This window comes from Empidonax traillii, unplaced genomic scaffold (assembly GCF_003031625.1).
Source record: "Empidonax traillii isolate 1590-97213 ecotype Southwest subspecies unplaced genomic scaffold, ASM303162v1 scaffold23:size2178997, whole genome shotgun sequence".
Taxonomy (NCBI): domain Eukaryota; kingdom Metazoa; phylum Chordata; class Aves; order Passeriformes; family Tyrannidae; genus Empidonax; species Empidonax traillii.
Genome location: NW_020955216.1, coordinates 1,993,542 through 2,018,796, shown reverse-complemented (window position 1 = coordinate 2,018,796; position 25,255 = coordinate 1,993,542). Strand labels below are relative to the sequence as shown.

At 51.2% G+C, this 25,255-nt stretch overlaps 1 protein-coding gene across 4 annotated transcripts in view; it reads right to left on the bottom strand.

The window, feature by feature from the left end:
* The window catches only part of ANKRD11 (ankyrin repeat domain 11), a 131,680-nt gene that overhangs the window by 32,130 nt on the left and 74,295 nt on the right, over positions 1-25,255 (bottom strand). For all 4 annotated transcript variants that reach the window (XM_027904078.1, XM_027904085.1, XM_027904094.1 and 1 more), the window contains exon 3: positions 420-564. In XM_027904078.1, coding sequence (XP_027759879.1) covers positions 420-506 — 87 coding nt within the window. In that variant the 5' untranslated portion in view covers positions 507-564. The remainder of the gene's footprint in view (positions 1-419; positions 565-25,255) is intronic.

The window sequence follows — 25,255 nt, the reverse complement described above, 5'->3', positions numbered from 1 at the left end:
GGGGGAAGCAAGACCAGCTGAGCCTGACACCGACAAGACATTTCCATCAACACGGAGGAGGAGGAGAAGCTCCTCCCTTGCCCAGCACACACTTGCACCTATGACTGCATCACTTGGGCCTTCCACAGCTCAGTGAAGAAACCCCTAAAAATGCACAGTACTGTGGAAGAGAATCTTCCAAAGCATCTCCCGTTGCTCAGCCAAGTTGGGGCCAGGTGGCCATAGCATTTCCTGGGAAGGACTCCAGCCACAGAGGAATAGCAAGGATCCCATCAGCTGGCAGAGCACCAACACACCAATGTCATTCCCAGGATAAGAGCCCACGGCAACTTCCCACCACGTGAAACACTCCATGGCTTGGAGACACCAGGCTCCAGGGGCAGCATTCCCAAAGGAAGGAAGATGACCCAAACACAAACCTTTTTCCCCGTTTGTTTCTCCACCATGTCGTTGCTGAGAGAGAAATCTTCTGACTGTGGTGTTTTAGAACACCCACCCTTGGGCATCGTTCTGCCTTCCTTACTTGATCTTCATTTATGCTGCCATCGCCTCATCATCGACCGTCTGTTGGGAGAGAGGAAAAGGAAGGTCAGATATCTCAGAAGCATCTTCCCACTGCAGAGGGGAAAGGCAAGGCACTTCCCATGGGGATACAACCCTTTCCAATCCTTGGATGGCAGATCCAGGATGGCAGAGCACCCTCACCTGTGGAAGAAGCCATTGGAGGCTCCTGCCACCTTTCCAATAAGTCAGAGGTGCTGCAAGGAATCTCATATGGAATTACAGAACCATTTATGTTGGAAAAGACCTTCCAAGACCATCGAGTCCAAACTGTGACTGATCCCCACCTTGCCAACCAGACCAGAGCACTGAGTGCCAAGTCCAGCATTCCTTGAACACCTCCAGGGATGGGGACTCCACCATCTCCCTGGGCAGACCCCTCCAATGCCTGACAACCCTTTCCATGAAGAAATTCCTCCTGATGTCCACCTGAATGTCACTTGGCACAGCTTGAGGCTGTGTCCTCCCCTCCTATCTTTGTTGCCTGGGAGAAGAGGGAGGCAAGTTGGGACCTGCAGCTGCAAATATGGCTTGTTCCATGTGCACAGAATAGCCTAGAATGGATAATGTCCCAGCAAAGAGCAACATCTCTCCTGCTCTTCACCCACAGCATCACTCCAAGCCTACACAAAGCCTCCTGGAGCTGCAGCTCCATCCAGAGTGCAGGGACATGGGACAACCCTGAAGCAGGGACAGCTCTGGGAGAGGAACAGCCCTGCTCCCCCAGTTTGCCACACTGAATGCCCAGACACTTGCAGGACCAACACAAATTACAAAACCTACATTAAAAAATGCTCTTTTTGAACATGTTGCCACTATGAGACCAGAAAGCACCGAGGGGTCAGAGCGTTCCCAGGGCTGTTTGACATCCCAGTTCTGGCTCCGGTGCCACACATTGGCCCAGGTGAGCCAACCTAGAGGGTACAAAGCACTCCTGCTCCGGTGTGTGTTGCCTGGTTACAGGGCTGGAACAACAACTGACATCTGAAATATAGGGAGGCGCAAGCTGTAACAGGGATCAGGAACAGCAGCCGGAGCCAAGGCCCTTTTAGGTGAACAAAAATATCTCCTCTCCCGAGACCAGAGACTGGAAAGCATCTGTGCCACGGGATATCTGCGAGAAGTGACCCCCAGCAACCTCAAGTGCAATGGGCTTCTCCGACTGAGGCTGGAATGGCACAAACAGGGCATTTTTGGGAACTTTTCCCCACCTAACTGTCACCTGCCAGGACTAACATTGCACCCATTAAGGTCTGACACCAGCAGCTCTGCAGAGCTACAATTGCAGGAAATTGTCCAGGAACAAAGTCACGCAGTGCTCTATCACGAGATGGGAATTCTGGGGGCGGGGAGAGAGAGAAAGCAGAGGAGAGAGAAGAGAAAGGAGAGAGGACAGGACAGGACAGGACCCAAGGCCTCCTGCCAGCCCTCACTGAAGCAGCAGGGACCTTGAACCATGTCCTGGGAGAGCCTGGCACCACCTTGCCAGGTGCTGGATCCCAAACCTGCAGCAGAGCAGGACAGAGGGGTTACAGGCTGGAGGAAATCAAGAGTGGTGCTTTCATCAGCCCTATATTTCAGAAGTTCCCTGGAAATCTCTTTCAAATTTAAATGTTTTATTAACGCTTCAGAGGCTTTGGGGCCCTTTGGGTTGGCTTGTGCCTTTTTTAAAAAAAAAAAAAAAACGTAGTTCAGAGGCCTCATCCCAGCCCAGAAGCAGCACAGGTTCCCAGACCAAAGCACCAGGCACAGACAGTCCCGGCACTAGTGTTTCCAGCAGGTGACTGAGCTTTTAAAAGTGGCTAATTCGCAGTCCCAGCTCCTCTGCCTGGGCTATGGGAAGGTGGTTATTTGCGTTTAGGAGCAAAGCTTTGGGGACAGAGACCTCTCTGTGTTCCCCTGCTCGATGAGGGGACAGCTGTGGTGTTGAGCTTTTAGACTCCCAACCAGCAGCCCCCAGCCCTTTCCTTCTAGCTGGGAGAACAGGAAAGGACCTGCACTGGCCAAGACAGGAGCAGGCTGATCTACTCTCCTCCTTGCCACAGCTGGGCAGCAAGAAGGGAAGAAGTGCAGAAAATTCAGTCTAGTAACCCAGCCTGCCCATAAAGAATCATGGAAAAAGAAAACCTGCTTGAGTGAGGGAATGCCTGCAGAGATTTGTGTCTCCACATTTCTGCTCTTCACTCCTCAGAGACAGCGCCAGGGTTCAACACACTAGGGCTGATGCAAACAGCACCTTAAAAAGGCAGCTCAGCCATACCTGGATTGCCAGCACGGAGAGGCTGGAGCTCACCAGGCCTAGGCAAGGGGCTCTGGTCCTGGAGCTCCCAAACACCACCCCCACCCAGGTCAGGTCTCCAGGAGCAGCTCCAGCCATTCCCAGCCTCAAGAACCCCACTCTGTCAAGCATCACTAGCCAACTGGTAAAATTAAAGAATTATTTCCCCTCAGTTTCACCTACTGGGGCTCATTAAGGTGCAGGTTAAAGGAGAAAGGAGCGTGTGCCTGGGAGGAGGCAGGAGCAGAGGACAATATTCCCTTCAATATTCACTGCAAATCTAAGAGGTGGAAATACAGATGAAGTGCTGGGCAACGGAAATTTATTTACACTTTCCAACGGATATTAAACCCAAACAACTTCAGCTCTGCTGACAGTGAGCAGGTTGGGACCGGGACACACCTCCCACCTGCAGCCAAAAATCAACCCCACCTTGCCACCAGTGCCTCGCTCAAACAGCTCCATGACCTGCACGCTGCCAATTTATTCTCAAAAAACCTGTGCCCACTCCCAAGTCTTTGTGGCTGTTTGTACCAGGAGTAGGTACCTATTCACGTGGAGCTTCCAAAACCTGTTTAACTGAGAAAAGGCCAGACGGATGCCAGATTAATTCTGTGCCCCTTCTGTTCGCAGAGCTGACTCATTACACTTGGAAAGCCGCTGCCTCTCCGGGTAAACACAGCCCTGGCCTGTTCCACAGCTTGCAGGGAGTATCACATTTGCACAACAATTGCCGACAACGCCACAGCCTTCCTTTCATTTTTAAGCACGTTTAATAAGTTTGTTTCATTTTGAAGCACGTTTTATCAGAGTCAGAGGGGAGGTACACATTCCCAGCTGGAAGAGCCATCCCCAGGAGCAGCACAGAGTCGCAAATCTAGGGCTGCAGAATGACAATTCGGCTTCAACCCCTCCTAAATCAGGAGCTGGACGAGCACTCCCTCCCATGACCTCCTTCTCCAGCTCACCTCCCTACCAGAGACAACCAGCACCCCTCCTATTTCATAAACAATTAACTAAGCTCCTCCAAGGAGCTGATTCCATGTCGCCGCACAATAAGAAGTGGGAGACCGAGTGAGCTCAAGGGAATATAATCCCTCATACTTCTCCTGGAAAACAAAGGAGCTGTTTCCCCCCTGGCCAGTGTCCAGCCCTGGCTGCACAGACGGCCTGGTGGTCACCAGGCCCTGGCATGGCCACGGCAGCCCCCGCTGCTGGAAAGCTTGGATCCCACACAATCCCCTGGGAAAGTGGTGAATGGAGAGGGGGAGCCTGCCCTGGGATGGACCAGCCTGGGCATGGCAGCTCCTGCTGCTTCAGGACAGCTGGTTCCAGCAGGGAAGGCCGTGGTGGTCCCGGCACATGGGACTTTACCAGTTGGGAGAAAGCTGGAAAAGCAGAGATGACACCCAGTCCAGTCCCCCTGCCCCAGACCTGGGGCACTCCTGGACACTGCTAGGGGTTAGCAGATGGCAGTCAGAGTCCCCACAGCATCCCCTAGCACCTTCCCAGAGGATGGAGAAACAGGACTATCGGGAGCATGACCAGGAGTGGGGCTGGAGCCGTGCAGAGCGGGGCCCGCTGAGAACAGCCGAGCTCTGCAGAGCCAGCCCTGGCCATGCCCACCCACCCACGATCCTCTTCCTTTGCTGGGCTGAGGAACCAGTTGAAAATGGGTTTTATTCTGCCCAGGGCACACCAAGTCAAAGCCACACACTGAGACCAAACACTTCTGTGGAGGACCTCAAACAGCAATGATCCCAAAAGGGAGGGAAGGGAGGGGGGATTCATCTGTCCCTTGGAGGGATGAGGAGAAGAACACTGCTGGCTTCAAGCTCAGGACATCTGGGAGGCAGCATGGGACCAGCTGCTCCTGTTTGCCAGGACCAGGCTCCCAGTGAAGGTGACAGCAAACTGGGACAGGCACAGAGGAACACAGACAGAGCCCATTCCAGCCCCAGCCAGATAACACCAACACCATGTCCAAAAGGAGAGGAGATTCCTCGTTAATGAACTCAAAGGATCCCATATACATTTAAATTCTCCCATCCCTATTCCTCCTTCCTCATGGGCCCAGCGAGCAACACCAACAACCATAGCTGTGACAAGGGAAATGCAAACACCACTGAGGACCTCAAATGAATCACAGAATCATGGAATGGTTTGGCTAGAAGGGACCTCAAAGTTTATCCAGTTCCACTCCCTGCCATGGGCACAGACACCTTCCACTAGACCAGTTGCTCCAAGCTCTGTCCAACCTGGCCTTGGACACTTCCAGGGATGGGGCAGTCACAGCTTCTCTGGGCAACCTGTGCCAGGGCCTCACCACCCTTACAGGGAGGAATAAAGAACATTTTCAGATCTATCTCCAAGGGGGAATGGCGGCTTTCCACAGCTTTGCCATTCCCAGCCCCCCATCCCAGCACTCCATTCCAGCCCTCCATCCCTGCCCTCCCGCAGAGCAGCCAAACTCCTGCCATTCAAGCTGAAGCCACAACAAATGAGCTCATGCCCACGATCTGTGCATCGGAGCCTGCCCGGACCCTGCCAGCCCGGAGTAAAAAAGATTGTGGAGCCTTCCCTCAATGCCAGAAAATAAGGAGGGAATTGGCTGGAGGCTCCTGCCCATGCAAACCCCCCAATACAATTAGAGCCCCAGACATTACTTGCACAGATCCAACGCATTTGTTTGGACTGAAAAGGTTGGAATAGGAACAAACCTTGTGAAAAATGATAATTTTAATACCTCAGGTTCCTTTTAAGGACTCTGTCCCAGAAAAACAGGTGTCTTAAATCTTTGAAAATTGCCTTAAAATAATATCTCACACCCAGAAGTTGACCCCCCCCCCCCCCCCCAATACTAGAAAGCAAGGGGAGAAAACCAAGAGCTGAGGTCTTTCAACATGCACAACCATAGAATCCCAGAACTGTCTGGGTGGGAAGGGATCTTAAAGCTCATCTCGTTCCACCCTCTGCCATGGGCAGGGACACCTTCAGGCTGCTCCACCAACACGCTCCCAGCACCGGCTCTCCACCGGTTTATCCTTCACCTGCTTGGCCAACACGACCCATGATTAGTCCCTGAAATTGCACGTGAGCACCAGCAGGATGGGCAGTTTGCAGAACAAGGAACAGTTGTTCTTTGTGCTCCAGTCCCGCTCTGGAGGAGTAAAGTCCATGGTTTTCCATGGTGAGTACACAGGGCTAGGAGCAGCAGGAGCCCTGCAAGCCTGCACAGCAAACACAGGTGGTTTCCTCAGCACCTGACAATGGGTAATCAGAGATTAGCTATTAATGAGATAGTGCAGTGCAAGGTGCTAATTCTTAGGACCCAAAAAAGGGCAATGGAGAGAGCCCTGTGTTTTCCACAGCAAAGCGTGCTCTCCTGGTCTCACAGCTCCATCGTGTCCTCACCTTCAACTCCACATCTTTACTTACCAGGGGAACCTGTTATCTGTTTGCTCCTGGATTTTGAAGGGGGATGTCCCTCCTTATCAGTTCTTAGACACAAAACAACTTCATTCACCTCTTTGCACAGCTTCTCTCCTGTTCTCAACATCACTACCTGGTCCCCAGCAACTGTTCTTCCTTCTACCTTTCCCAAATATTTATTCTGCCTTACTCCACAGTGTTTCCTGACCTCCTGATATCCTGAAAAGACTCACAGCTGGCTTGGGCAAGGCTTGCTGCTCTCTCAAATACACGCCAGTCACGTAAACTTACTATGTGGGAATCATGGAATCCCAGACTGGGATGAAAGGAAATTTAAAGACAATCTAATTCCAATCCCCTGCCACAAGTAGGGACACCTTCCACTAGATAAGGTTGCTCCAAGCACTGTCCAACCCAGCCTTGAACACCTCCGGCAACGAGGCAGCTGGAGCTGTGCCAGGGCCTCCCCAACCTCACTGTAATAAAAAACAATCCTGCAACCTAAGTTACTTAAATAATATTACTGAATTACAGCAGCTCTTAGTATTTCAGTCATCAATGGAACAGATGCCCCTTCCTGGTGTTCCTCAGGACCTGCAGAAAACAACACAGCAGTGCAGGTCAGCCTGCACACGGATTTGCATCCATGTCTCCAAGGACCACGGTCAGGATGATTCCTCTAACCCCACTGGGCTCTGTGAGCATCCAACTCCTCCACAGTTCTCCAGCAATGACCCACTACACTAATTCGTCCCTGCCAAGGATTGAATTCCAACCACAACACCACACCTGTGACCTGACAGTGTCTTCTCCTGCCCCAGCAGGAGGTCAACAGTCCCAAATTCTGGCAGTTCCACACACTTCTGTTACACCGAGTGTTGCTATTTAACAGGATTATATTTGGATATTTCTGTCCAACCACACTGTGACTCAGAATCCTCCAGCTGGGACAGTTCTTGGGAGACATAAAGTCCGAACTAGGAGCGAGCCCTGACAGTGCCCTGCACCCACGAGCAGCCACTCCGCCTGTGTGGTTTCTCAGGGAGCAGTTTTTCCCACAAACCCTTCCCTCAATTATCTGTACGCAGCTGCCTCTGGTATTGCTCCACTTCTGGATGTTGCCGATGGATGATCTGGTTCCTGGCCAAGGTTACAAAACTGTAGTTTGAGTCAGTGCTCCGAGCTGTGCTCTGGGAGCGGGATCAGCTGCGATGAGGAAACCTCTGGAGCAGCCGGAGTGCTACAGGAAGGTTGGAGCAGTGTAGGGACACACCACACCACCGTTATCCAGGGTGGGAGAGCTGATTATCACACTGCTGTCCTCTCCAGGATGGCTCCAAATCACCAGCTTGGACCAAAACCTGTTGGAGAGGGAGTACTCTGTGCTTTGCCCGTCTCTGCTTTGCACAGAAACCCACCAGGCTTCAGCCAGGGAAGAGCCGTGCCTGCCAACAGTCACTGCCGGAGTTCCTGCACAACAACCCTCTTAAAACTGTGATCAACTTCACACAGATATTTCCACTGCTGCTGCATATGGGAGGAAGAACACAGTCGAAACTACCCTGTGCACAGAAAGCAGGGAAGAAACACAACCCTGATGAGCTGAGAATTTCAGGGAGGGTGAAGACTTCACCTGCAGCTCACAGGAATGTGAGCAGGGTCTTGAAGGTCCCACCAGTGGAGAAAGACAGGGATTCCCTGGGACTGCTTTATCCTGGCAAAATTTAAACACAAATCTGCAGAACTCATTGTGTTCCCAGGACAGTTTGGGGAGCCGGGCTCTGCCCCCTGTGCCCAGCACAGAGCTGGAGCTGTGGATTGCTCTGCTGAAGTGCAGCTCACAGGGTTCAAGAGTACCAGCTAAGACCCAGAAATGGGCTGGACCCATTTTCAAGACAGAGAAACAAGTTAGCATAGACAATTCCTGACCATTGCTGTCCTTGTTTTGATGCTGAATCTCATGGACCCAAGGGTGACAGATGAAGTACCAGCAGCTGTCGGTGCTCTGGCAGCGACAACCGGTGTCACCCACCCTGCTGGTGGCACTGGGGACCTGGGGCTGGCAGGATCTGATGCCACACTCTGTTCCCTCCTTGGTCAGGGCTGAGGCTCCTCCATGCTCCCACCTGCACATATTCCACCTCCCCACTCCTGGCACCCGTGCCCTGTCCCAAGAGGAAGCTGCATGACGAACACCATTCCTACAGAGAGCTCGTGCTGGCTTCTGAGAGCCCCATCTGCTGCTTGGCTGCACAACAGGAAGGCTTGAGAAGGTGGCAGGATGAAGATGTATTTGGGCTAATTTTTGGCCATTTAAATGAGCACAGGCATCACTGTTACATGGCCTCATCACCTATAACTCCGTGCCCTTTTCACTCTCAGGCACTCAGGATTGGCACTGATGTGACACAGCTGAACAGAGACAAGGCCCTGGGAGTCCAGGCTGCTTTAATTCCATAAATACTCCATGTCCCTGTGTCCATATCTGTACATACATGGGTACATGCCCACACATGCACTGACACACATACATATAATGACACACACCTTGCAGTAAAACCCAACCGAGACTTGCTCCAGTCCTACCCAATTACCATCATCACGTGCTTCATTATGTCAAAGTCTAGGACAAAAACCAGCTTTAACTACAAATAAACCACGACTTAAACATGCCCTTAAACCTGAGACCAAGGCTAAGCACACTCATTACATAAGAAAGAAATCATAAGTATTTTGCAAAAGATGCCATAGCCACTGGAAAAAGGTCTTTCAAATTGAGGAGACCCTCAGCATGAAAGTCCTGCTATGACCAGCCCAAGGACTCTGCAACTCCAGCTACACCCCAGTGAAATCCCTGCTTGAGCCTCGGGGAATTTGGACAAATACTTTGGGATGTCTGTGTTTAAATTTGGTTTCAGTCCACGATGTCGCAACGTGGACAAGTAACATCTCCCAGCTGCAAGCAGCAAAATCCATGGTAATGGCAGCAAAACATTCCTCGTCCTCCCTGTTCTTGCACAATTCTTCCCAGGATCCCTCTCTCCATCTCAGCATCTTTGTGCTTCCTCCCAGCGTGGGAACCTCAGGAATATTTTGGTGGGTTCAGGAGCAAGGACTAGACAGAGCGAATCTCACGCAGGGGCCCTGAAGGAATCAGGCTTTGGGGAAAATCCAGCATAGAACTTCACTGACTTCCTCTAATTTGGGGTCTGCAAACCCAGGCAAGCACCAGGCTACAGAGGGGGGAAAGGTTTCTGCTGGATTCACAGCTCCATGCAGGAGGGAAGGAAGGGGAGGGCAGGAGAGTGGGCACACGGCGGGTCTGCTGTGCACACTTCTGGGCAGCCATGCATGAGGCGCCACACTCAGAGCTGGGTCCTTTCCTTCTCAAGTACTGCTGCTCCCTCCCCACCAGCAGAACTGTCACCACGCTTTCTGTACCACTGAAAAAGCCATGGCAGCTCCCTGAGCCCCGACACGCAGATCCCACCAGCGGATTTCCCGATTATTTCAGCCCGAGCTGAGAGCTGAGCCCTGGCTGGAGCTGCGCTGCTGACGCCAGCTCGCTGCCACGCCGCTGCCCAACACGCTGTGTGACAGGAAACACTCGCTGTGGCTTTCATGGGGCTCCGTGTGCTGCAGCCAACGCGGAAAACACACAAACCCTGAGCTTCTCCAAGCAAACCACACGCCCTCCGCTGCCAGGTGTACGGGGAGAAGCACCTTGCCTGTGTTACCTTCGTCACTTCTGCTCGTCTTGTTCCAGAAGCCAAACTCCCCGTCTGGTTTTCCTACTCCCGGTTCAACAAGCGGTGGCTCTGCTGTGGCAGGTGCCGGCAGGTCCCTGCCTGTGGCCACGGTGATGCCAGGAGGCTCCTGCCTGGCTCAGCTCACTGCCAGGACCCCGGTCGAACACACGTCAGAAGCAAGGGAAGGAGCCATCCTGGTCCAGGGGCTGGCAGGGAAGGTTTGGGCACGGCACAACCCTACTGCTGGTTTGCAAAGCATCAAACCAAGGTGAATTCTCCACAAACCTGCTGCTCTCCTTCTTCCAGCTCCAGCTCCCAAATTACACAGCTTTTGAAGATCTATTGTTTGTGAAAACACAGGAATGCATTTAGCAAAACAGGTAGGCTCCCGTATAGGGGGAACTCAATTTTCTCTACAAAGCTCTTGTTAAGGTGCCATCAGAGGAGGAGTGATGGGAAGCTGTAAGAATGGACCTGCTTCAACAGACTTTTCTGTAAGGACATGTGCCCCCCTCAAAAAAACCTGAGAGCTCCTCCTGACTTTGAGCCCCATGAAGTGACATGTGGCCTCTGGGAAGACAATTTGTGATAAAGCTGCTGCTTCAACACTGGCTGAAAACTGAATCAAACTGAGAATACCCAGCAAGGTTGTGGATTCTCCATCCCTGGAAGTGTTCAAGGCCAGGTTGGATGGGGCTTGGTGCAACCTGGTCTCGTGGAAGGTGTCCCTGCCCATGGCAGGGAGTGGAGCTGGATGAGCTTTAAGGTCCTTTCCAATCTAAACCATTCCATGACTCCATAATTCTATGAATACCTGGAGCAGCTGACCAGACACATGGTGGGAAGTGTGTGGCTCTTTGGATGTCCCTGGTACCATTGCACAGCTCCACCATGGCTTGCCCAGGAGCCCCAGCACCTTCCAAAAGGCAACGCTCAGACAACACATAAGTGTGGCAAACTGGGGGGAAAAAACCCAACCGATTCTCTACCACCTCCTTGTCTTCCTCAAAAAGCAAGGTCTGTCTCCCAGCTGTGTCCTGGATCTGCCCGGCTCCCCCAGCTGAGGACCTGGTGTGATAACATAGAACTCAGTAGCAGAATTTGGAGAAGAGAGGGATCAAATTCAGGCTTGGTGACCCTGGCGGGGAAACAGAAGCTGGAACTGACAGGCAGCCTCTGCCCCAAGAGTAGCCTAAAGCCAGGCTGTAGCCAGAACAAAGTAACATATCCATGGATCCAAGCCTTGAAGCAGAGATCATGAGGACACAGGTAGAAACAGAACAAGTGGAATGGTACTATTTATACCTGGTCCCCCAGGTCTGCGCCAGGCTGACGTGGCTGGCACCTGGCACGCTGCACACGTGCTCCCATCAGGATCACAGCAGGCAAAGGGGACACTGCCACTCCTCCCAGGAATGACAGCCTCGAGAGATGAGCACAGCCAGCTTCTGTTTGTGATCCCAGGACTAAATCTCCTCACAAACCAGGGTGGAACCCTGGCAGAACCCAGCCCAGCACGGGGTCACACCAAGACCACTCTCACTGTGTCAGAGGGTGGATGTCCAGTGGGTGCCAGTGAAGGGCTCAGCCCCAAGGGCCTTGGGATCAGGACAGGAGCATTGGGCTTTAGCAGAGCTTCACACTCCTGGCTTGGTCTTTTACCTGTGTGGTGAATCAGGGCACAGAAAACAGCTCAACCAGGTCTTGTCTCAGCTGATTTTACCTCCCAGCCAAGCACAATGGTGAGGGAGACAGAAAACACTAGAGCTAAGGTTCCCACCCTCTGCATGGTGAAGCCTGGCCACCTCTCCAGAGCCTCCCGTGGTCTGAGCAGCCTCATCAGGCACCCTCTGACCGAAATCAGCCCGGCAGAGCCTGGCCACGTCTAAGGAGCAGTGCCTGGTGCTCCCGGAAAACACTGAGGTTCACGTACCACACACCTTGAGCTGGTGGACACGGGGCTCAGGACTTAAAGACAAGGGTCAGTATAACACCTGAATTCACCAATGGGCTCCTGGGTTGCCCACATGATCCAACCATGAGTTTCACAACCTGCCCGAGCAACCCTGGAATTTCTTCCTTTGGCATTGACCTGATTGGCACTGGCAGCGTTAAACGCTCCACAATGGAAAGGGGGTTGATGCCTGGGAAAGGGTTTCACAGCCCACACGCTCTGTGCTGGCTCTGCAGAGAGCATTTCTCCTGGCTGGGTACACCCCATCTCCCCCCGAGCCCTGTTTGCCCACTACAGCAGCCAGCTGCCCTGGCTGTGCAAACACCGGCCCCGGGAGCCGCCGGCACCGCCGCGGTATCGTGGCAACGTGGCTGAAGCCGGCTTTGCAAACTCACCAAGTGTGCAAATTAATTTCATTATCCGCTCTTGCACATCATGAGGAGGGAAAACAAATAACCTGCCTGAAAGTACATTCTAGTAATTATTAACATGGCATAAGCGGAGCTTGGGGGCGCGGGAGGAAGGACAGGCCAGGAGGAGAGCATGGCACTGCCTGGCCACTGGAGCACATGGTACCGCTGGACTTTTTAAAATATAAACCCAGCCTTGTGCTGCATTTTGTTCCCTGTTTAGCCCAAGGATTCTTTATGTGCTTGGCTGCACCTACACATTCTCCCAACAGTAAAACTGACCATCGCAATATTTCACAAGCAAAGCTCTTGGATTACATTTGCTTTTGCTTTCACAGAATCACTGAGGTTGGAAAAGACCTCCAAGACCATCAAGTCCCACCTGTGACTGATCCCCACCCTGTCACCCAGCCCAGAGCACTGAGTGCCATGTCCAGTCATCTCCTGAACACCTCCAGGGATGGGGACTCCACCACTACCCTGGGCAGCCCCTTCCAATGCCTGACCAGTCTTTCCAGGAAGAAATTCCTCCTGATGTCCAAGCTGAACTCCCCCTGGCATGATGTCCTTCTTCCCCTCCCTAATGGTCTGAAACACCCAGAGCTGTCAGGACAAACAAACGTTCTCTGGTGATGCCCAGGTGTGCACTGAGCACTCTGATTCCTATTTTATTTTATATTAAAAACCTCCTTCAGCTCAGCAGTGATGGGCTGGTCTGTCCCAGAAATCCCCCTCCCCTCCAAGAAGGAGTGCAAAACCTGAGATTTAATACTCTGCACATGAGAATTTAATCCAGTGCTGTACGTTTGGATTATATGACTCCTTCCCCATCCCAACAGGCAGAAACCCCATGTCATAATAAACTATGTGTTTATGGAGCTGGAATTTTTGCTTGGGGAATTCATACCATAACCTTAATTCTTCGGAATCCAAGCAGCTCCCATGTCCCTAATGACGAAATGGCTGTAGATGATAATGAACCCACAGGCTTGACCACGGCACAAAGCACATCTGAATGCTGCACCTTTGCCAGGAGCTGAGGAGATCCCTCCCTGCCCACTCCAGCTGCCTCCATCCAACAGGGCAACTGGAATACATGTTCTGAGGAGCCCAGTTTGGGGGAGATTTAGCTCATTGTGGAAAACTAAGGGGATCTCAGCTTAGAGGAAAGCAGAGCAGAACACTGTGAATCTACCAAGGCCAGGCTGGACAGGCTTTGGAGCAACCCGGTCTAGTGGAAGGTGTCCATGCCCATGGCAGGGGATGGAACTGGATGAGCTTTAAGGTCCCTTCCAACCCAAACCATTTCATGATTCTGTGATTCTACAGCAAGGCTGTGGCAGAGCTCCAGTAAATCTTCAGGCATTATCAGTAAGCCATTAAGAGACCCTGTCAAGACAGATAGGCTTTGCGATTGCTTTCCAAGGCAGGGATTTTGGGATGCACCGGGTGCTGCAGCAGCTCAGTTTTCCCTGTAAGCAGCCTGTCACGTGAGCACTGTTTTATAAGGAACCTCACATCTATAACCTGAGAGATTTTCCAAGGTGGCTCACAGCCACATCCTAAACCCAGCCTGGCCTCAACACCCACTCCATGCACCAGGACCATCAGAGTTAGTCAGAGCCCAGTTTGGATGAGATTCCTGTACAAACCTGCTCCCACGGGAGCACTCAGCTCCCTGCAAGCACAGCCTGGGGATGGAACAGCCCAACCCAGGGTGCTGATCCACCAAACGGGCTCTTCTGCCCCGTGTCCCTGCACCGGAGGGGCCGTGCACCAGAGCACGTCCGTCCGCCTGTACCGTCCTCCCTCCCTGGGCCTTATCTTTGGAAGGAAAGAGCCATCTACGTATCTACAACACTTGAAATGAACTCCCCAGTGGCTCCCAGTGCTTTTTATTCACCATGTTCTCGAGATCATCAATATAAATAGATCTGCACAGAAACTCTTTCATGTTCTTCCAATGGCCAAGGGCTCGTGGTGCTGCTCTGCAAGGCTGATCACCCCAAGCAGCTCAGGAGCACAGTGACCTTCAAGGGCTTCCCCAGCCTTCCTCCTCCTCCTGCTCCACCACAGCCCATGAACCAACAAGGGGAAGCAGTGGCTCATCATGGAACCTATGTGCTCCATGCATCATAAAATCATAAAGGTTGGAAAAGCCCTCCCAGACCATTGAGGCCAACCTGTGACTGATCCTCACCTTGTCACCCAGCCCAGAGCACTGAGGGCCACGTCCAGGCCTTCCTTGAACATCTCCAAGGATGGGGACTCTACCACTTCCCTGGGAAGCCCCTTCCAATGCCTGACCACCCCTTCCATGAAGAAATTCTTCTTGATGTCCAACCTGAACTTTCCTTGGCACAACTTGAGTCCGTTTCCTCTTGTCCTGTCACTTGTTACCTGGGAGAAGAGACTGATTCCCACCTTACTACAACCTCCATGGGACCTATGCGTTCCATTCCCATCCACCACCCTCCCTCACTGCCCATCTCTGGAGGTACAGGGCCCCACTTACTGATTCCAAAGTTATTTTTATATCCCCCTCCCTTTCCAAGCCATTTCTGTATGACTCATACACTGTCACAACCTATTTTCCCTAAGTCAAAGTGCAGAGATTTGAAGTCAAGTCATCCATTCATGTTGTACTTTCTCCTCTCTTCCTCTCCCTTCAGACCTCCCCAAATAGATTTCCCATAACTGTTCTTCACATTTCAACTCCCCTGGACCCAGACGTTGCCATGTGATTTTATAGGAAGAGCTATAACCAGTATATTTAATTTAGCTTACTTTTTTTTTTTTTGGGGGGGGGGGGGTTCTGTTTTTTCCCCCTTCTTAAAAATCAGGTTTCCATAGCGGAATCAAAGATCACTCACAGCACCATTTCCACTCTCTTCCATTTTAAAGACACACTCCGCATTTCACAGAGCACGAGGCAATATCCTCACACCACAAAGAGGGCTGTTTTCTGGCTCTCTAATGTTAATAAGCACCTGTTTCTAGTTATTGGCCATAATACAGTGCCCATAACCGTGTGTGTGCACAGGGAATGCTCTAGGTCTGGAGCTGGAAACAGCTGAACGGACAGGAATTGCTGGATCAGGGCACTTCACCCACTGGTTTTCTCTCCCATCCTTGTGTTTTTGCATCTTTACATCCTTTTGCATCTTTAACACGTGACAAGCCTTAAGAGGCCAAGTTCTGTCCTCATTTCAGTGCGAGCTCACCACGCTGCTGCTGCCATCAGCCCAAGGGTGTGAGTCACAACCCAGCCTGCACATGAAGGGATTTATTTAAAATTCCAGGGAAAATGTTAACGCTTTGGTGCAGTATGGATAAAGTCTGTCCCACCTCATGGCACCCAACCCATCCCACCCAACCATTGCACTGCAGCAGCCCATCACCTGGGGTGTGTGGGCAGAGCCATCAGAGAGCGATGCCAGGGCAGGAAACAACTCCAGCAGCTCCCCCAGCACGAGGGGCTTCAGTGTTCCCCCTCAACCCCACCTTCTATGCAAAAGAGAACAATTCCATGAAGTCCAAGAGATAAATGGCAAGGTAAACTCCACATATAATTACCCCCTGACATGCTCTGAGGCAGTTCTTCCCCAGATAGTCAGTGCAGGTGTGGGTTTGAAGGACACCTGGTTTGTGAGAGGTGTCCCTGCCTGTGGCAGGGAGTGGAACGAGATGGACTTTAAGATCCCTTCCAACCAAAATCATTCCATGATTCCATACTGATGCTCCTAAGAGTCACAGCTCAGTGTGCTGGGACTGGAGGGCCAGGGCTCCAGCCCACATTCCCAGCTAATCCATCACTTATCAGAGGTCAAACAACTCTTCACACCAACACAGCACGAGTGACAAAGTTCTTAAAGCCACACATGAGCCCCGACCGGCTCCAATGCCACTGCCAAAAGACCTATCCAGTGGCACCACACCACTGGGAGCCACCAGAGATGGATCTCAGGAGCCTCCTGTTCCCACCGTGGGGCCTGCTGCATTCCAGACCATTCCCGAGGCCAACTCAAGCAGCAGGGGGGCCTCCTGCACTTCCTGGCATGTCGGATCACACGGTCTGGCTGTTCCAGGTCTGCATCCCTTGTGGCCACCTCCTGGTGCTGATGGGGACGGGCCCAATTCATTTTGGTCTCTCTAAGCCCTTTCACCTCAGAGCCTCGTGACTGGGATTGAGCCAAGAGATTAAAAATGGCTTGTGAAACACAAAGTGTGATTGTTTCCTTTGGGTACTGACCAGAGGGTGTATGGACAAAGGGGTGTATGGACAGATGGGGGTAAGGACAAACCAGGCAGTTCCTGAGCCAGTGGTTTTTATAAAATGCAGGATTATTGTGTGACATACAGGTGCCATGCTGTGCAGGACACACCAGGCTGTGCAGGAGCTGGGCTGACAGGACGGATAGTGCTTCCCCACTGCGCTGAGTCCCCACACCCAGCACATCCCACAATACTGGGATATACTGGATATTTTGGCATTGGAGTTACAGCAAAATATGGCTCTGTTGGTTCTCTGCTAGGATGTGTAACAGCAAGTTAAAACACAGAATCCTAAAATGGTTTGGGTTGGAAGGGACATGAAAGCTCATCCAGTTCCATCCCCTGCCATGTGCAGGGACACCTTCCACTAGACCAGGTTGCTCCAAGCCCTGTCCAACCTGGCCTTGAACACTTCCAGTGGTCAAGCTTCTTTGGGCAACCTGTGCCAGGGTCTCACAACACCCTCATTCCGTGGTAGCACCTTCTGCTGTCGCCACCCTTCAGCACCACATCGTCCCTCTGCCCCACAGATGAAGGATGCGAGGACCAAGTGCTATTTGTGGTGCCTTCAAAAAGGCCAGTCAAAAATAGCTGTGGCCATCACAATGCACTGCTCTTCTCCCACCCTGACTCCTGCAGATGCTCTGCTCTTGCTGAAATGTGAACTGGGAAATTTTTTTTTTCTTGATTTCTAAAAGCTGCATGAGGAATGCGTTTATTTTAGCACAGAAACGTGTGGACCGAGAAGGACCAGTTCAGCACTTTGTGGGAGCGGGACACGCAAAAAGCATTGATTAGGATGGGGCTTTGCATATTAACTGACATTGGAACTGCCCCTCCCCGTTGTAACAGGCCCTGAATGGGGGCATTGTCTCAGGCACCAAAATCCCAGCAGAAGTCCATTAGCATCCAAAGGGAGGAGACTGAATGGAACACAAGGATTCTTTGGAAAGGAAGAGTGAAACGAATGCAATAAAACGCCACTATTAAGTGACGCTCATTGTCCAAATTAAACCACCAGAAGCAAAGACCTTGACTCTCCCAATGCCTTCAGCTCAGCACATGCTGCCGGGAACGAGGCTGTTTGGAATTTAAAGCCCTGGATTTGTCCCAAGTATGGATTACTCCATTTCTTCGTGAGCACTTGATCACACGGAACTATATTTGGATTCCCAGAATAAAAGCTCAAATCTCCAGGAGAGCTTACATGGCTGCACCCCCCACATGCAGGTCCCCACGTGACCCACACACGAACAGGCTCTGTGGGAACTGTTCAATGCCCCAGCAACAAGGCAACAGGTTTAAGGTGATGGCAGGGGAGAGCCCAGCACTCCAAAGAATCCAGGCCAGAAGCAGGGCCCCATGGAGCAGGAGCTGGGTTATGCAACCTCTATTCACCCTCCCGGAGCCCTGGGAACATCCCTGAGCCCAGGACAGGAAAGCTGAGGGAGGAGGAGGAGGGAAGGGGCACAAAGACAGCTTGGAAGACAGACTGGATGGAAGGATGATGAGCTTCATCAGCACCTTTCCTCTCCTTCACTGGAAACCTCTGAGGGGATCAGCACAGACCCTGGACATGGGAACCCATACAGCAAGACCACAACTGTTCCCAGCTGATCCACCCAAAAAACCCACTTCAAACAAAGAAAAATCCACTCCATAAGTCCCAGGAATGGGCCCATTTAAGATGCAGGGAGAACGTTTAGTGAGGCTGGACCGTGCATGGACCACCTTGGGCAGGCAATGGGGGCCTCTCCAGGGATGGTCCCCTCCTGCCCAGGGCATGCAGGTGCTGATGAGCCAGATGAGGAAGGTTGACCACTGCCCAAAGATGTGCTTCCTATCAGTGCTGGAGATTCTGATCCCTCAGCCAAACTCCTCGTTTTGGGAGGGAACAGGAGCTGTAAACCAGGTTTTACTTCTGCACACAAACATCTCATAGAATCAGGGAATGGTTTGGGATGGAAGGGACCTTAAAGTTCATCCAGTTCCACCCCCTGCCACTAGACCCCTGACCTTGAACACTTCCAGGGATGGGGCAACCGCAGCTTCTCTGGGCAACCTGTGCCAGGGCCTCACCACCCTCACAGCCAAGAATTCCCTCCCCGTATCCCATCTAACTCTGCCCTCTGGCAGTGGGAGGCCATTTCCCCTTACCCTGTCACTCCAGACCCTTGTCCAAAGTCCTTCTCCCTCCTTTTTACAATCCCCCTTAAGGGCTCCCCTTCCACTGACCAGATGCAGGTTCCTCCCAGAGACACCCCCCAATGCTGGAAGCAGGGAAGGAATGAGCCAAACCCCCTTTCCAGCCCCAGTCCTTGCAAATCCCACGTGGCTGCTGCTCACACCCAGCTGTTGGCTGTGTGTGGCTATTTTTGCACAGCCTAGAGAACAAAAATATAGGGAGCTATGTTAGGTGAAGGCTTGCACTGTTCACGGTGTGATGACAGCCAAACTAGGTCAAGCCTTCACCAGATTCCTTTAAAAAAAGGAAAGGAAAAAATAATCAGTGGGAGAGCAGTGAACTCCCCGGGAAGAAAATGCTTGTGAACATCTATGATATCGGATGACTGGGGGAAAAGACACACATATATATATATTTACCCACATATTTTCACAGCTTAAATAGTAGATTTTTAATTTTTAGGGTTTTTTTTAAGGACACCAAAGTGTCTTGGACTGCAAAGACAATATTGTGTACATAATTAAAGCACTGATTCAAACAAAAAAGGAGTTTTCACCTATGAAATGTAACTTGGTGGCCCATTTTTGGTGCAGGCAGTGGGCAACTTGATTGTATTTCATGGCTTCTCTGCCCTGAATAAAGGTATTCTCTTGCTGGTCTGGGAGCAGGACCTGGGCAGGTAAGAGGATCCCAGTCCTGGGGGGAAAGGCAACTTGATCTCCTTGTCTACAAGGGGAGAGAAAGGTAAATTACTTTCTTTCTTTTACAGAGGACAGACTCCCATTAGAGTCTGAGTATTTCTGGGTCTGAGAGAGCTGAGGGTGTTCAGTCTGGGGCAGAGAAAGCTCTGTGGAGACCTTAGAGCCCCGTCCAGTGCCTCCAAGAGAGCTGGAGAGGGACTTTGGACAAGGGCTTGGAAGGACAGGACATGGAGGAATGGCTTTAAACTAAAAGAAGAGGAGATTTAGATTAGATAATAGGAGGAAATTCTTCCCTGTGAGGGTGGTGAGGCCTTGGCACAGGTTGCCCAGAGAAGCTGTGGCTGCTCCATCCCTGGGAGTGTCCCAGGCCAAGTTGGACAGGGCTTGAAGCAACTTGGGATAGTGGAAGGTGTCCCTACCCAGGGGACAGACAACGGACATCTAGCCTGGCCCTGGACTGTCACCTCCTGGCAGAGGAAACCCTGAACACACCGACCTTGCAGAGGCTCATGGAAACGAGGAACGAGGCAATTTTAAATACCTTCCTGGTGAAAAATGTTCTCAGGCTTAGTTAAACGTGCCAGATAAAGCCTCTGTTCCTGTAAAACCTGATGCATGATTATCAGTCAAGGCCAACGTATTTACCCTAAAATTGGGTAATATTGTTTTATGGTTCTTAATAGTTGCAGCCGACAAAGCTCCGAACAGACGCTGCCGAGCAGTTTCTCAGCCTTTCATCAGCGCTGCGTAGGCGTTGAATTCTGGAGCTAATCACCTTAGCAACGGCTCTAAACATATGTGCAGTGACATCAGCTGATTTCTGAAAGCTGTAAATAGAGGATAATAGCACGAAAAAATTCTGGATCCAAGCCAAGACCTAAAAAACATACTATTAAAACACAGCCTGTAATTCAATGTATGCAAACTTGTTTGCATCCCCGCTCCCCAAAACCTAAGTAATTACACACCTACCAGCACAACTGGTGATTGTCCCACTGCAGGCTGTTCTTGGTTTCAGGAATTTCCCAGAAAACGAGGATTTAACAGAAATCTTTCCTTAAATTTAGTTTTAAAACGCCCGGAGAAGAAGAGGCTGAACGGGCCCACTCCAGCCTCCAGCCCTGGCTATAAAGTCAATGAGTAACAGCTTCAACTTATGAGAATTATTTGTAAATAAGAAAATCAACAATGTGCTCATGGGCTTCATCACTGACTCACACAGGAACAGGAACCGTGGCAAACTCCTCTCCGAGGACGTGCTGCCAGGCCCATGCCCTCGGAAAAGAGGAGCGGGAGCAGGCGCGAGGAACCCACTCCTGGCAGGCCATGCAGCTTGAAAGAGGCATATTCTGAATTACCTCATGTTTGGTACCTCATTAAGAACCTAAACTGCCCGTTCAGGGAGTCCCTCAATCAGCCATCAGCGTAAGACACGAGGACAATATACTTTTTGTTCCCCTCGTCTCGTTGTGACCCATATTCCCGAGGCCTGTTGTGCAGGACGTGACCCGGCCGCCTAAAGAAACCTTTGCGGAGCCTCCATGGTGAGCTGGCAGCAGGGAGGGAGCGAGGGGAGATGGAGGAACGGCCTTAATAGGATTTTCAAATGTCAAAAAATATCTTTAGCAGGCCCATTTAGGCAGAGCCTGAGCACTCGCTGAACTTGAAAGCAGAATTTGCTGTGCAGGGAACACCGTTTGCATGCTAAGTGAACCCCGGGAACGCTGCGGGAGCAGCACAAACCACCAGTCTCATTCCCCTCTCCTCTGGAAAATCAAGGCAAGAGAAGAGCACGGTGCCTTCTGCATCAAGGTGAGGGAGGTGCTGGGGGGCTCAGTGTGAGCACCCACCATGCACAAGCAGGGACAACCCCAGGGTGCCACATGGGCAGAGCTTCAGGGAAGCTCCCCAGATTCCCATCGGGAACATTTTGTCACAGAAAGGGTGGTCAGACATTGGAAGGGGCTGCTCAGGGAGGTGGTAGAGTCCCCATCCCTGGAGGTGTCCAAGGAACACCTGGATGTGGCACTCAGTGCTCTGGGTTGGGTGACAAGGTGGGGATCGGTCACAGGTGGGACTCAGTGGTCTTGGTGGTCTTTTCTAACCTCAATGATTCTGGGATTCTGTTAAGTGGTCTTTTTTATTACAAATAAAAATAATAAAACAGGGAAAGGGTAAATGTGATCTTAACAGCAGCATCAGGATGAGGATCCAGCATAGAGTCAGAAGCAAGCAACTCTCCTCCTTCTTCCATGTAGGGTCGGAGTTTTTTCTCTGTCAATTAGAGTCACGAGGAAATCCAGTGAATGGAGCTCAGCAGTGTTAATCGTTATTGCATCTGAATTTAATTAGCATTATTTTTTAACTGCAGGTTATTTACAGTGCCTCACCTAAATGTGAAAGTCAGGCAGTGCCTTCTGCTCACTAGAAAACCACCATGCCAGGGATAATCCTGCTATTTGCTTTATGCCTTTTAGTGGCTGTAATCCATGGTTCCCCACTCCAGGAGAATGCCATGGTTACTCCTGCTCCCTCCATCAAAGGCTCCTGTATGTGGCTTCTGCTGAGGTGCTAAGAATAGCACAGGCCCTTCCTGAGCTCAGGAAGGTGAGATGCAGGGAAGGATGGAGCTTCTGGGAGCCTCAGGGAGAGAAGAGAGCAGTGCTGGTGGGATCAACCAGTGTGGGAACCAGAAGATGGACATACCACGAACGGAGGTGCAGCAGCATCTCCCGCTCTCTGCTGTCAGGAGCAGAGGCTGAGGCTACCAGTGTGATCTCAGCAGCCTTCTGGGATGACAGAGGGAAGGGATAGATGGGATATCGGGAAGAAATTCTTCCCTGTGGGAGTGGGTAGGCCTGACACAGGTTTCCCAGAGAAGCTGTGGCTGCCCCGTCCCTGGAAGTGTTCAGGTTGGACAGGGCTTGGAGCACCCTGGGCTCATAGAAGGAAGACCCCCTGGGAAACACAAGCCACCCCTGCAGTGTCACCCTGATCCAGTGACACACATCTGGGCTCCTCTGGAAAGAGCTTAACTCCAGGGCAAACCTGATGTTCAAGGATAGCAAAGACACTCCCAAAAACTGTACAAAAAGCACATCCATTCACCCTGTTTTCCAGACCTATGCCTTTAAAAGCAGATGCTCCACCACCCTCTGGAAACTGGTGCACATGTGCCCAGAGATAAACAACATCACGGGACAGGTAAGCTGGTTACTCATGATTTATCACACCATCTCCCCATCTAATTGCAGAGCTAAGCAGGCACTCATCTAATCCACCGTAAGCAGCTTACGCTTCCTTAGGCAGCTCTGCACCATCGCTCATTTCCTGGTTTGGAAATCATCATTCCCCTAATTCCTGCTCTGGAAGGTGAGAAACCACTCTTTTCAGTCATCCTGCACAGAGTTTGAGACTTGTAGGGTGCAGTCACAGGACAGGTAACTCCTGGAAGAGGGTTCCAAACATCTCACCAGGGCAGTGGTGGAGTCACCACTCCCGGGGGGATTTAACAGCCACATGGATGTGGCTCTTGGAGACATGGGTTAGTGGTGGCCTTGGCAGTGCTGGGGAAATGGGTGGTCTTAATAATCTAAAGGTCTTTCCTAACCTAAAGGATTTTGTGACTCTACTTCATACTCAGTGCTGAGCAAATCCTTCTTGGTCCTTGCTCCCCATTTTCCCAGAATTACACTCATTTTTTCCATATTATCAGCTGACTGCTCTCCAGTTTGATTTCGCCATTTATTCTCCACTAATTTATTAGGAACAGGGCACCACAACCTGCCCAGTTCCTGATGCTTGTGGATTCTAGTCTAGCACTCCTAGGATGTGGGGGTTTTTTTAATTATATTTTCAAAACCCTTGGAGCCCCACAAAAATAAGCATAAAAAGTCCACCAAAAGAGTACCCCTTACATGATCAGGGACACCCCACACACATCCCAAGAGGCTGGAAAGGTCAGTTAGAACAGAGCTTGGAGCAACCTGGTGTAGTGGAAGGTGTCTCAGCCCATGGCAGGGAGTTGGAACTGGATGATCTTTAAGGTCCCTTCCCACCCAAACCATTCCATGATTCTAAGAACAGTCAAAGCACATTTTAGCTTATTTCCACAGATCTGTGGATAAGCAGGAAGTAACAGAAAGACTCAGGGAAGAGAACTCAGGGTTTGGGTTACATCAAGCTTTTTTCACTGTTCAGAAGCTCCAGCCATGGGAAGCAAAAGCCCTGGAGCTGCAGGATCAAGGAGCCGGAACGTGCCTCTCACACACCTTCCGCTCACGGACACAGCCCTGGCCAAGGGGGATTTTCTGACTTGCAACACCGGAGAACTTTACTCCCGAAACTACCCATGAACTTAGGCCAGTGACCCCAAATCATGCTTTCAAATCACTCCAGATAACGAGCCAGATCCAACGTCACCACCCGGAACCACTGCCTTTGATCCCTTAAACCCACCACCGATGTCGGGCGAGTCCACGGGGCTGAACTCCACCCGCAAGGAATTTTCTTCAGCTTGATACAAAATTTATTTTATCATCTGTAAAATTCATTTGTGTAGTTGCACATCCCGGTAGGCTTGAATGGGGTGAAGGAGTGTTTCAAGTCCCAGTGCAATTTATTATTTAAAAGCAGAGAGATGACATTGTCGGTCGGAGAGCCCGGTGATGTAATGGGGAGCGCGGTTCCGCTCGCCGTCGGAGCCGTGCGGTACATTAACGTGCTGGCCAGGGTGGCTGCTCCTATCAATTATTTATAGGCTCCTGGCGTGCAGCCTGGAGAGGGTCACGGCGCTGAAAGCCAACTTTATCTGCATTGTTCCCAGCTCCTGCCCAGCTGTCACTCCACTCCCTAATTTAATACACCCAGCGCAGCGTAAAAGGATGCAGAGCTGCTGCCTGGAATAGGAATAAGAACAGGGAGGTGGGGTCTACACCGAGCTGCTGGGGTCTCAGTCATCTTTGTCATGGTGCTGACTTGGCTTTTTAAAATCTGCCTTTGAGACTGCTGTGATGACTGGATTGAGACATGGAGTGATCCAGGTGTTTGGGGGTGAGAGGTGGGATGGCGGCAGAGAGATGGGGTCTCCATCTCCATTATCATGCGGCTGCACTGCATGGTTCCCTCCATATCCCAGCAAGAGCTGCTCAATAATGTATGTAAATAAGAGGGGGGCAGCAGAAAGTGCACTTGAGCTCTCAGGAATAATAAAAAAATTAATTAAATTAATATATATGTGTAAAAAAGGAAAAATCTCTCATAGGCTGTTATTTCAGATACAATTTAAAGAGCACAGCCAAGGTCTGGAACGAGACAAGCTTTAAGGTCCCTTCCAACTCAACCCATCTTGTGATCCATCTGTATTTCACTACCAAGGAAAGGGGCAGATCACATTGTACGGGCCCACCATGCAGGAAAAGGGCTCTCAAGGCTTCATCCCTACAACTCATCAACACACCTCCTCCACTATTTGCCCAAAATTAAATCTACCACAACTCTTCAGACCTTCAAAACACATCATTGTGGAACGAGATGAGCTTTAAGGTCCCTTCCAGCACAAACCAGTCTAGGATTCTGTGATTGAAGGTCTCTGTCACTGTGAGAGATGCCTCCCTTGGACATCGGTCTGGCAGCAATTGGGTACAGGAAGATGAGCTGCTGCTTTAGCAGCTCCTGCACTTGGTCCTGCCCCACAGGATTCACATATCCC